At 33.7% G+C, this 13,621-nt stretch overlaps 1 protein-coding gene across 2 annotated transcripts in view; it reads left to right on the top strand.

Annotated features, from left to right (window-relative positions):
* LOC144968554 (dynein axonemal heavy chain 10-like) overlaps positions 1 to 12,797 on the top strand; it is a 76,671-nt gene extending 63,874 nt beyond the window's left edge. For both annotated transcript variants that reach the window (XM_078907031.1, XM_078907030.1), the window contains 17 exons: positions 400 to 554; positions 1,275 to 1,363; positions 1,787 to 1,916; positions 2,401 to 2,674; positions 3,129 to 3,232; positions 3,760 to 3,915; positions 4,306 to 4,644; positions 5,007 to 5,207; positions 5,621 to 5,785; positions 6,452 to 6,592; positions 7,206 to 7,377; positions 7,803 to 7,934; positions 8,393 to 8,604; positions 9,354 to 9,521; positions 10,320 to 10,500; positions 10,934 to 11,079; positions 11,824 to 12,797. In XM_078907031.1, coding sequence (XP_078763157.1) covers positions 400 to 554; positions 1,275 to 1,363; positions 1,787 to 1,916; positions 2,401 to 2,674; positions 3,129 to 3,232; positions 3,760 to 3,915; positions 4,306 to 4,644; positions 5,007 to 5,207; positions 5,621 to 5,785; positions 6,452 to 6,592; positions 7,206 to 7,377; positions 7,803 to 7,934; positions 8,393 to 8,604; positions 9,354 to 9,521; positions 10,320 to 10,500; positions 10,934 to 11,079; positions 11,824 to 11,970 — 2,912 coding nt within the window. In that variant the 3' untranslated portion in view covers positions 11,971 to 12,797. The remainder of the gene's footprint in view (positions 1 to 399; positions 555 to 1,274; positions 1,364 to 1,786; positions 1,917 to 2,400; positions 2,675 to 3,128; positions 3,233 to 3,759; positions 3,916 to 4,305; positions 4,645 to 5,006; positions 5,208 to 5,620; positions 5,786 to 6,451; positions 6,593 to 7,205; positions 7,378 to 7,802; positions 7,935 to 8,392; positions 8,605 to 9,353; positions 9,522 to 10,319; positions 10,501 to 10,933; positions 11,080 to 11,823) is intronic.
* Positions 12,798 to 13,621: the final 824 nt, after the last annotated feature.

The raw sequence follows: 13,621 nt of genomic DNA, 5'->3' as shown, positions 1-13,621 counted from the left end.
CTGCTAAACGTGTTGCAATGAAGCTAGTGGAACTTAGAATTCCCGAATTGAAGTTTTTTCAATGAACCATAATTGAAATATAGATGCTATTGATTTTAAAAAAACAGCTATGTGGTCTCTTTACATAGTTCATTTTAAAAGTTTCTTAATCAATATAAATAAAAAAAGAGAACGAAGATATCTCTTTTGTTTAAATGGGGTCTAAATACATGCCTTAGTTACATCTATTATTTTGTTATGAACGTGATGTTAAAAAAAACAAAAATAATTAATTTTGATGTCCTTATTGGACATATTATTTCCATTTAAAGTTTCTAATTGTATGTGATAAACGTTCAAGTGTTTCTCGCATTGTATCAGGTGTTGAATACATCTTTTTAATCTTTTAAATGATATCAGGAGGTCAAGGAAGAGAGTTTGTAATGTTGGGAGACAAGGAAGTCGACTATGACCCTAACTTCCGTCTTTATCTTAACACCAAATTGGCCAATCCAAAATATGGGCCCAACATCTTTGGAAAGTCTATGGTCATCAACTACACTGTCACACTCAAAGTAAGTCGTAGAAGACTATTTATTTCTTTCCTGTTAACATTACTCGTCCCAGAAACTACTGTTGTTGAATATCTTTTTTTTTTCTTCATTATGTGGTAGTACCCTTTCATAGAGGGTCACACTACATTTGACATCCACATGAATACAAGAAAAAACATAACAAACCCAGATAACAATTTCATTTTCACTGACCTTACTAACCTGTCTAACAGAAGGAAACAATTCTCTTAAATACTTGGAAGCATCCTGATTCTGCAGCGTCGGTTGTCCCAGCCTTATTGCAGAGAGAAAGAATGAACGTTTGTGTCTCTGGCCTGGCATATGTGGGATGAACAATTTATGACAATTTGATTGCGCATCATTTTGTGGATGGTTGTGATTTTTGTCTCTTTTTCTGTGTGTGTGAAGTTTTTCCAGCCCAAGCCGATAAATCAGGCGTGAATTCGGCACTGTTTTCTTTTATTTGTTCTTTACTTACATTGCTAGTATAATTATTTGTTATGCCAATGATTTAATTGACAGTTTTAAAAAAGGAGTACAAGCGAACCTAAATGTGTTTAATTTTAATTTTTACACTCTTTCATGCTCATTTATATTGATAAACTTCATCAAAATTTTATTTTATTTGTTTATACACTTCTCTTTTATTTTTATTTAAACATTTTGCTGATGACAAAATATGACATTGGCCTCATTTTCCGTATGTTACTTGTATTTTAGGGTCTTGAAGATCAGTTGCTGAGTGTAATTGTGAAGTTTGAAAGAAAGGAGCTGGAAGAACAAAGAGAACGATTGATTCAAGAGACGAGGTGAGTATTACAGCCTCTATTATTATTTGTACCTGTATTTTTATATTTCGAGATGCCCTCGTTAACCATGTTTAAAATAACGGCATAAAATAAAAAGTTCGTCTTTTGCCAGGGCATAACACATCACAGTAACAAAGTTTTGAATCTAGTTGAAAAGATGTTCAATACGGATGATACTTAATTTTAGGATACCTCTATTGAGATATGTAATTGGTGTCAATGTTGTGAATTTAATGAAAAATTTGAAGAAAAAAAATACCTTTAACATATTTCATGAGGATTTTTCATAATTGTCAGTGGATTGCAATTTACACCAAAAATATACATTTTACATTGAATACAAATAAGATAATTATCATCTCAAATGTCATGAATTATAATCATTGCGTTACGCCAAGTTTTATTCTTTTTTTTTTATTTTAGTGTTAACAAGAAACTTCTGAAAGATCTAGAAGATTCTCTTTTGAGAGAATTGGCCCAGTCTAAAGGCAACATGTTGGACAATGTAGAGTTAGTGGAGACCCTAGAGGAAACTAAAACAAAGGCTACTGAGGTAAATGAGTTAGTTGATAATGTTTTGATATGACATCTCATCTTAACATACTTGTTGTTGTACAAGGATATCATTCAAATCTTCGTGTATAAATTGGAAATTATTTGATTACTTCACAGACATTAAGATAAAGCAGTATGATATCATTCTTATTTTATACATTTATAAATTGATTAGTGTCAGTCGAAACTGAGTCAGTCGGACTATTGGGTGAAGTTATGTTTTGTCCCCTGGTTATCAATTGATTTTTAATTTATTGATTACTTGGTGTGTGTTGCAAGTGCCGTTTTTAATCAACAAATCAGTGGAAGTTACTGTTTTTAGCCTTTATAATCCATGTTTTCATGATTTCACTTTAGATATTTGATATGCAATTTTGAATTTAATGTTTTTGTTTCTTTTGGTTTGTTGTTCTTGTTAGCTTCCCCCCCCCCCTTTTTTTTTGTTTCTGTATGCTAACCATTTTCTTGATTACATCAACCAGGTGTCGGAAAAACTCAAACTTGGTGCCAAAACCGCATTTGACATTGAAAAACTCCGTGATGGTTATCGTCCAGCTGCTAAGCGGGGAGCCATCCTCTTCTTCGTCCTGGCCGAGATGTCTCTAGTGAACACCATGTACCAATACTCTCTGGCCTCCTACCTGGAGGTGTTTGAGTTTTCCCTCAAGAAGTCCCTGCCCGACTCCATCTTGCAGAAGAGATTGAGGAATATCATGGATACCCTTACACATAACATCTACAACTACGGATGCACTGGTTAGTATCTCCTGATCAGGTCTTTAAGTAGCCTAAGGACTTATTGTTTTCCATTTTCAGATTTTGATAATTTGGAATAAAATGGAATCTTAAATATTCAATTAAAAAATGTTTATAGTCTTTCTATAAAAGGTGAATTTAAAAGTGGTCTTCCACGAAATGACAGAAATGAGGACTTAGAATTTATTTCTCTACCCAGCTTTGTTGTTATTGTTGTTGTTTTTCTTGTTGCAATTATGTCATGAATGAGTACTCTTATATATATACTTTTATTTACAATACCAGCCCACCTCTAATAAAGAGTCTAATTGTTATAAAAACCGTTTTGTATTCTATAGTGACAACTCACATTTTTTGGTACTCTAGTCCTTTAACCTTTTGTGGAAAAACGTCAATGTTGCTTTGAATTGAACTTGAAAGACTATTCTTTCTTACAATGTGTTTTTGTTTCCAGGTATATTTGAGAAACACAAGCTGTTGTTTTCTTTCCAAATAAACATCAAGCTTGAACAAGATAAAAATGCCGTAGTACAAGAGGAACTTGACTTCTTTATCAAGGTAAGTTATACATTGTTCCTCTCTTGGATGCATGTGTGTGTTTATGTATGTGTGTGTGTGTGTGTGTGTGTGTTAAGTATGAATTTGTGTTTGTGTATGTGTGTGTGTTTATAAATCATTGAGCTGACAAAATTTGATTTAATTAGCAATGTTTTAAAGAGACTGTTAGACACCAGTGTGGTTTAAAGCATGTAAACAACTTAGATAATAAATGATATAACATGAATGCAAAACATGCCCAATGAGGTTTTAATCGAGTATTCAGCTTCTTCACTTAATTTCTTGAATTACACTTATTACTGATTAATGTCCGTTTGAAAGCCAAAGTGATTGGATAAATGAGTCTGGTAGTTGTTCTGGAAAGTAGTTTGTACTAGACTAGCATGATATCAATGGGTAGCAAACCTTCTTGGTCCTTTATTGCTCTACTTAAACGTATTTTATGAACCCTAGAAATCAAAACAAAATAGAATCCAGTTAAAAAATTTTAAAATAGATTTCAAATAATTTGTCCTTTATGTCAACAGGGTAAAGTAGCACTAGAGAAAAGCAAACGTAAAAAGCCATTTGCTTGGTTGCCAGACGAGGGATGGGAGGACTGTAACCGTTTAGTTACTGACTTCAACAGCACCTTCGGAACTCTTTTGGAAGATATTGAACGGAACGAAACCGTTTGGAAGAAGGTGGGTGGAAATGTTTTATTTAAAACTTGTTTTTTCTAGACATTTTTACAATGTGATTTTTAAAGTCTCAGTTGCATTGTTATAAACTTTTGACGTATTTTAGTATGTATTAAGTTTTACAAAAAATTTCCAAAACTAATATGAAATCTTGAATTTCTAGATAAAGATTTTGACAACAATATAAACAAAAGCAGAATCTTTTACAAAACTAACCTTTGGTGCATTAAGTTTTTGAACTATTTTTTATGGCACAAGCAATTATTTTTTATAAATGAGTCACACTACAATTTTAATAATGGCCGATCAATTTCGATGATGATAAATACCGAAATTCAAGAAGTCACGTCCTTTAAAAAAATATATATTCTATAATCTATTAACATTTTTCAGTGGTTTGACCATGACACCCCAGAATCTCAGCCATTCCCACTCCAATATGACAAATCTCTGTCCATCTTCCAACGCCTCATGCTCTTACGATGCTTCAGAGTAGACAGAATCTACCGTGCCGTGACGGAATACATCACACAGACAGTTGGAGAAAAATACGTCACGCCTCCTATCATCAGCTTTGAGAATGTGTTTGAGCAGAGCACTCCTATGTCTCCGATTGTCTTTATTCTCAGTCCAGGATCTGACCCAGCCAGTGATTTAATGAAATTAGCTGACCGAATCGAATTTGGCAGCAACAAACTCAAATTCCTGTCAATGGGCCAGGGTCAAGAAAAGGTATGGAAAAAAAATCCATTTGACATAATTATGAATTATATTTATGTATTATGAGATTCGATATATGGTGATTTTTTTTCTTTTAAAATCGATATATGTTTTTAAAATTTTTATTTTGAAATTAAGTGTGGAGAACATGTTCTTTTTTGAAAAAAAAAACCCAAATTAGTAGCGTTAAAAGGAAAGAAAAAGAATAACACAAAAAGGAGAAAAGTACGGCTCTTTAAAGTTAAGGGAAATTTATCTCAGAAATTCATAAATAAATTAGTTTATATAAATACACAAAGACATTTAACTGGAAATGGTGTATAACACATACAAAAAATGTAAAGCACTCACCTATTTGCTGTCTTTAAACACAGGTAGCCCTCCAGCTGTTGGAGACAGCCATTTCTCGTGGACAGTGGCTTATGCTTCAGAACTGTCATCTCCTGGTGCGCTGGCTTCGTGAACTTGACAAACAGCTGGAGAAGATGACCAAACCACATCCCGATTTTCGTCTTTGGCTGACCACAGAGCCAACCCCTTCTTTCCCCATCAGCATCTTACAACGATCTCTCAAGGTGAGCATTCTAGCATAGAGAGATCTTGTTGATACGTTCATTGTATGCAGCTCTGGACAGTCACTGCTCAAAGTCCACCAGGAACAATTTCCTTCCCAAAGCTAATCATTTAACTGTATTAATCCTTTAACCCTTATTTTACTTTTCATTTAACCTTTTTGTTTATTTTGTCCTCTTCAGTCTGTCTCTTTGGATTGAAGGTTAACTTTTATGTATTCTGATTCTATAAAGAGTTTGTTAATATATTTTTGAGACTTATTTACGCGGTTTAAAACATTGTGTGTGCGTTTGATTATGTATCATGAATTGCAAAGTTTTTAAGAATTCTAAAAACTTGATACCATTGTTCTGGCTCATTCATCTCCAAATCATGTTTAAATTTGAACTCTATCTCATTTTCATATTTTCGACAGGTGGTGACAGAACCACCCAATGGTCTCAAGTTGAACATGAGAAGTACTTACCACAAGATCCCAGCCACCATGTTGGCAGAATGTGAACATCCTGCTTTCTCATCCTTGGTCTTCACTCTGGCATTCTTCCACGCTGTAGTGCAGGAGAGAAGGAAGTACGGAAAGGTGGGTCTTTATTTTTTACCTTGATAAAGTTGAACATATAAAATTACAATTAAATTTGATTGATCTTAAATATTGAGTTTATGAATTTTGATGAGAAGATGTGAGTAATTTGTTCAGTAAAGGCTGCATGAGGCATGGAATGATAAAGATACTGGCAAATTTATAATAGGCTCAAATGAAAACTATGAAAAGTCTCTGACACCAAAATAGATGAGACTGGCGTCAGATATTGATCCCAAATCATTACTCACGCAATATCTTCTATTTCTTGCATTGTGGTAAAGTTCCTCATCTATAGATTGAGAAATCATAAATTTTGATTTCTATGGAGAGATTACATAGCTTTATATGGGCCACCCATATAGTGTACTGCAGTTAAACTAAAAATCGGAGGTGTTTTTCTTTTCTTTCTTGCTTTGTATGTGTGTGTGTGTGTGTGTGTGTGTGTGTGTGTGTGTGTGTGTGTGTGTGTGTTTGTGTCTGTGCGTTTGTTTGTTTATTTTTGTTTTCTGTTTTTGTTATGTAAAATCTGGTGACAACGGCTATGGATTGAAACGTACATTTTTACTATTTTCCAATTTGTGAGAGAGATGAAATGTTGAAATTGGTTCATAATCTAAACTAATATAACTCACTGACTCATGATTATGCATTTGTTTATTCAAGGTTGGATGGAACGTGAGCTATGACTTCAACGAGAGTGACTTCAGAGTGTGTGCACAGATTCTGAATACATACTTGACCAAGGCACTGGAGCAGGGCGAGACCAAGATTCCATGGAACAGTCTCAAGTATCTGATTGGAGAGGTGAGTGGACAATATCGTCTCTCGGGCATAGAATGAATAAGCGACGACGTTGTGATTGTTGTAAGACTACTATTGTGTAGTAGACTACTATTATGTATGTAAACAGAGAGAAATTATTGTGTTTACACAGCATTGGAATCCACTGCCTACGGGATGGAAACGATCGTTTGGCTGTCTACATGCACACTTAGACATTAATTACTCCCTAAACTGGGAAGCGATTGAAAAAGAAAAATGAATTAAGATGCGCTTGCTCTCTATTCACACTTTTAATCAAAAACTATCAATGAAGATCTAACCCATTGAATTATGAAAGAAGGTTAAAATTTTATTTGGCAAGGCAACTTACAATTTTCTTGAGGCAAACTACTTTTGGGCCTTTCACAATTTATTTGCATAAAACCAGGTTGATTAAAGTTTATTTCCTATGTCATACTGTTTATTTTATTAATTCATATATTTCTATTATGGCTATTTCTTTCTTTCATCATTTCTTATAATTGTAAATTTATCCTATCAATTTGTAAAATGAAGAATATTTAAACAACTATTAATATTATTACTCTTTGTCATACATCATCAAAGAACTAATTTGTTTTGATTTCTTATTCAGGTGATGTACGGTGGGAGAGCCATTGACGATTTTGACCGTCGTATTCTGAGGACATACATGGACGAATACATGGGTGATTTCATCTTTGATACGTTCCAGCCATTCCACTTCTACCACGACGACCTAGTAGATTACTATATCCCTGAAGACGGGCCAAGGGACGTTTATGTTGGTAAGGATTTAATTATTGATTCGTTTAAATGATCACATAGTTGAAATTTCAAGTCTTAGGCCTACAACAATGTGAAAGTTCTCAGTCGAGGAAGGCTGATTCTTTCCTTCATTTCTCTCCCTGCTTTGTCTTGCTTTATCACATTCACACCTTTTCAGATTTATGTCTTACAACAATCACAACGTCGTCGTTGAAAACTTTGTATCAGAAAAATATTTTAGTATGATGTCGTAAGAAAATCAACCCCAGTAGACATAATGTAATATTTTTGATGACAGAGAAATAGATATTATGTTTTTGATTTGGCGAGTTAAAAGTAATCAAAAACAAAGAACAAAGGTATACAGTCTCAACCTTATTCCAATAAATACTTTTCTGACTTACATACTTAAATCAAATATTCATCCTATTTTTAATTTTTACAGACTATGTTGAGAGTCTTCCATTAGCCAACACACCAGAAGTGTTTGGTCTCCACCCCAATGCAGAAATTGGTTACTACACCCAAGCAGCCAGAGACATGTGGGCACATCTGGTAGAGCTACAACCTCAGACAGGTCAGTAAAAAATCTGAAATAAAACAAAAAAATAAACCAGATATCATTTTTTTAAAAATCAAATAGGGAAGGCGAAAGTCTGGTCGTTTTTACATGACTTGTTCATTCATTCAGCTTGCCTTTTGAGGACAAGTGTTAATCTTAAAAACTAAAAACTGCTAGTGGTTTGCAATTTTCTCACCAAGACTCGAGCAATATCATTAATTGCTTGTATTCATTTTCTTATTAATTAAGTTGAGTATTATATTTTTTCATCAAAATTTTAAAAGCTTGAGGACATATCAATAATTATTTTGATCTATTCATATCTATCTAACCAAGGAATTTTGGACTGAGAGATCACTCCATAAAGATTCTATCCTGTGTTCTCCTTTTTTGGGTAGAATTTGATTCATAAAACTTATATCTGGGATATTCATTTCAAGCGAATTAATGAATACTTTTCCTCCTTGATATAGGTGATTCTTCATCTGGAATCAGCAGGGAAGAATTCATTGATCAAATTGCTACAGATGTGCTCAATAAGCTTCCAGCTGAGTTTGAATTGGATAAGATCCGAAAGAACCTCGGTATTGACATAGGCCCAACAACTGTGGTGCTCATGCAGGAGCTAGAACGATTCAACAAACTTGTCAACAGAATGAGTAAATCTCTGGCCACATTGAAGAGGGTAATTTGAAAAAAAGTTGTTAACTATATCATAACTTCTGGAGTATCATTCTGGATTGGGAATGCTAAGGCGTGAAACGGACAGCAATAATTTCTAGCTATTCTCTGATTAGAGCGCAAGTTTATTGTAAACTGCTTTTGGCATTTAAAAAAATATATATTAGATCCAGCTGCCCATTCACTGTTGGTAAATTGGGGAGGTCAGAAAAAAAATCTGGGATGACGCGGGAATATATGTAGTAAAATCATGCTCTTGCAATGTACTCTTTAAGAAAAACAAAAAACAAAAACAAATGAGTGTTTGGGTTTTTTGTTTTTGTTTTCAGAGTTTTAAAAAAAACCCAACATAATCTCTGGAAAGTGCACCACTGTAGGTTATGTGTATCGTTATTTTATTCAGAATTCAATAACTCTCTTTTTTATTTAAAAAGAAATAGTCACTTTTATAAAACCAAAGAATATCTTAGGGCATAAATCTCCAGCGGTGTTGAAAGAGATGAGAATAAAATGAACAAAATCTCTCATATCATTGAAAAAGGAAAGGATTAGTTATGGCTCAGAGTTGATTGTTCATGCTCCTTATTGCTTAACTTACCTCATTCAATTTAATCGCATTTGAATCATTATAAAGAAAAGCATATTATTCATTGACCTTTTATTAACTTAAGCAATTGCGGCATTGAATATATATTTTGTAACGAGAAAAGTAGGATTTAAACAAGTGAACTCAACACATTAAATATTTTTCAGGCCCTTGCAGGAGAAGTAGGAATGTCCAGTGAGTTAGATGATGTGGCCAGGTCCCTTTTTAATGGTCAGATCCCATCAATTTGGCGCCGTCTTGCTCCTGACACTCTCAAGTCTCTGGGTAACTGGATGATCCACTTTGAAAACAGATTCAAGCAGTACAACACCTGGGTAGGTAGACTCTTTATGCTAATGATATTGCATTATCTAGACTCACAATGTAAAACCAATGCCAATATTTTTGTTCTTACAAAAATATTTAAGATCTTAAATGATTTAACACACACGCACGCACATATACACCTACACACGGGCATGCGCAAGCTCACACACACACACACACACACACACACACAGAGAGAGAGAGAGAGAGAGAGAGAGAGAGAGAGAGAGAGAGAGAGAGAGAGAGAGAGAGAGAGAGAGAGAGAGAGAGAGCATGTAGTACATCAACTTGAGTTTTATTATTATCAGTTAAATAGTAAAAGAGAAAAATCTCGTCCTTCCAATTATTTCCTTAACATGCAAATAAAATCCCCTTTTACTTGTGAAATCTTGATGCACGTTATGAAGAACTCAACTTTCATTTCTAGGCGCATGGAACATGATATTACACTGAGTATATATGCTATGGTAATTAACTTGGAAACAATAAAGAACTGAACAAGTGTGTATGAAAAATGCCAGGCAAAGTAAAAAAGAAAAATACAAGAAAAAAAAAAAACATCCAAAAAATCAGTCGACCTCGACTGGGGATCGAACCTCAGACCTTCTGATTACAGATCAGACGTGCTACCATTGCACAATAGAAACAGTAGGAAATATGATTGTTATACAAAACTTGAAACTTTGCCCAACATTCATTTTATAGACTAAAAAATCCAAGAATTTATCATCACTTACTGAAGTAAGTTATCAATGGAATGGACATTATAAATTCTTTCTTTTCCTCATTTTTTCATGTATGATTAGGTTAATGATGCAGAACCATCCGTCATGTGGTTGTCTGGGCTTCATATCCCAGAATCATATTTGACAGCCCTTGTACAGGCTACTTGCAGAAAGAATGGTTGGCCACTGGACAAATCTACCCTGTATACGTCTGTCACTCAGTATGTGGCAGCTGAAGACGTCACTGAGAGGACAACATCCGGTGGGTGGGAATTTGATGAATTATTCAAGGTCGCACGATATAGTTAAAAAATAATTTAAAAGGTTTTGATGAAAAATGAAAAAACAAAACAAACCAACTTAATAGTTTGGAATATTTTTTCTTTTATCAAAAAAGAAAATCATTTCCAAATGTCAGATAGTCATTCTAAATTCAATTTTAAGGTTTAAGCTGTGTTTTAGTAGTATACACAAATGTGGGCTTATGATATTCATAAGCCTTTTCACCACTTATGGCTCATATCGCAAAGTTGAAAAATAAAATTATTATAATGCAAATAAGTTACCATTTTTCGTTGGAGTTTTTTTCTCTTTTCAAAAAAGAATGGAAATCAAATGATGCTCGAATTTTCACTTAAAATAAATAAAGTACTACATTTTAATCAATCTTGATCGTTACTTCCCTTTCTAAATAGGCTGTTTTGTTCATGGCTTGTACCTTGAGGGAGCAGGTTGGGAGGTGAAGGAACAACAATTGATTCCTCAGAAGCCTAAACAGCTTATTCAAGAACTTCCCATCCTCAAGATTATTCCCATTGAAGCCCACAGACTCAAATTACAGGTTAGTTATATATGTTTACAGTGTGCTTGATGCATTTTCTGGGAGAGAAGTTGCCAGGCTTCTGTGCCAACAGAATAAGGTCTAGAACCTAACAGCGGCCATGCTTCATCAATGGGGATTTTCCACATATCCCACTTGTACACAGTGTGGCAAAGAACCTGAAACCACAGAGCATTTGGTTGAACGTTGCATTGTGGCATAGCTGCCAGGCGGGTTTGCAATTATACAGGAATGCGGTAACAAGTTAGCCAACTGGATTGAACACTGATATTGTAGTGTGAGACCAATAGAAGCTGCTGCTGTCAATTTAACAGATCACCTGATTATATTATATATTTAAAAGAAAAAATCAGTTCTGGAGGGAAAAGTAGCTGGCAGAAAGGCACGAGGCAAACAAAGGAAGTCCTGGATAGGAAATTTGGAGGCAACAACTGTCAAAAAGATTATCAACTGCTCGGTAATGACCCTTGAGCATGAAGAATGGCGTTCCATGGCATTCAACCGCTGTAGGGAGATGGAACTCCGGTAATGGTAAAACGGTTGATGAAATATTTGCGCATAACTTATGAGTGATACTCGACTGAGCTACAATTTAAATTCTTTGTCTAATAAAATGATAACTGATAAATAAACACATTGAAATATAAACCCTTTAAATTCATATTTCATCATCTCATTGAAAGACCAATCCATTTTTTATCTCAAAATATTATTGAATACTTTCCTTTTTTGTCTCTTTCCTAGAACACATTCCGTACCCCTGTATACATGACCTCTCAACGACGTAATGCCATGGGGGTGGGACTGGTATTTGAGGCTGATCTAGCAACACACGAACACATCTCTCACTGGGTCTTACAGGGCGTCTGTCTCATTCTCAACACTGATTAGTTGAATGGATTGCCATATGATGTGAATATCTCGCAAGCAAATAAATTACTCACCCCCCCCCCCCCCTCCCCCACATTTTCCCTCCTCTTAGTTTCATCATATAATGATAAAAGTTGTTTTTTAAGTTTTAGAAATGATTAATTTAAGATTTAGATCAGAATCTGTTTCTTTTATTTGTTTTTACCTTTTGAAAAATATTAAGGAAGCATTAAATACGACAATTTTGGTGCCGTATTTAAATATATATTTGTTGTTGTTGCTTTGTTTTTTTTTTCGTTTCAATATTTACTACGTGTGGAATATTGTTATTTTAAAGTTGCTCTTTCAATGTGATTTTGTAATAGTTTTATTTCATATATGCGAATGTACAAAATAGGAATTTAGTAGAATTATTTATTGTTAGCTCTTGCTCAGAGAAAGACTGAACTGTGATCTTTACACCTTTCATTGTAAAATGTTTATTATAAAATTGATATTATATTAAATACTTATGGTAAGAAGATGACTTTTAAAGCCTTAAATGTCAATACCGTTAATATTCCGTCCTTATACTTTTATAATCGTTATTACAATTTTACATATTTTTTATACTTTCTTTATTTCTTTTTTTTACAAAAACTTGTTGATGATAATATGTATAAAGTAAATAATGAAACTAGGTTTTAACATATTCTTAAATGATTATTGAATAAAATAAAATGTAATGTATAAATGCCTCTTAACTAAATGAATTTTATTTTTGAAAACATTTTACAATGTTAAAGTATGATTTGTTAATTAAAGCCGTTTGCATTATGTTGAAATAAAATATGAAGATTGATTGAATACTCATTGGTATCATTTTTCTTTTTAATAAGTCATATTATTATTATTATTTTTCTATTTTTGTTATTATTATTTTTATTATTATTCTATTATTATTATATTATTATTATTATTATTATTATTATTATTGTTATTATTATTATTATTATCATCGTCATCATCATCATCATTATTATTATTATGGGGAGATAATTTACGAAGAAAAAATGTCTCTCATAAAAAGATAAATCCACCCTGTTGTTTCCCTCTCCGAGGAAAAGTTCAGACAGGGCCCACGTGAATCCAAACAATACCATTCTACTAGAGCAAAATAAAAATCAAAGCAACTTAGTAAGAAAAAATGATTTCGGGGGATAGGAGAGATAGCAAGGCTGTGGACTGTTGAAGACTGCATCAGTCAAGCATAGCTGCCTGTGGGAAACTTTAAAAAAGAGGAAAACTTACCGAAAATTGGGGAAAAGGAGAAAATTTACATAGTATTAAAAGATATGACATATCATCTACTTTTATTCAAAATGGAATATTTCACATAAACTCTTTCTGATGAGCAGACCACTTGAAGTGAATAAAAATATCAGTAAAGTCTTTCAGTTATGTCAGGGAAGGGCGCTCGTGTCGTAGTTTTTAAAAGACAATATGTGTATGATGACATGAATCACCATCAATATTGAATGGATGAGGAGCCAGTCAATCGGAATATTGGAAAATAGCGCAGAAAATCACGAAAATCCGTTAATTTGTGGGCATCTCGCAGCTATCTAAAGGGAATGTTCAACACCCTAAGGGGTATTTCACCCACTACCTCCAACAAGTAGTTATCCAGGGC

This window comes from Berghia stephanieae, chromosome 3 (assembly GCF_034508935.2).
Source record: "Berghia stephanieae isolate SIO BIC M18660-M18661 chromosome 3, UCSD_Bste_1.3, whole genome shotgun sequence".
In the NCBI taxonomy this organism is placed as follows: domain Eukaryota; kingdom Metazoa; phylum Mollusca; class Gastropoda; order Nudibranchia; family Aeolidiidae; genus Berghia; species Berghia stephanieae.
Note: the sequence above shows the minus strand (reverse complement) of the source record. Positions and strands in the feature narration are given on the sequence as shown.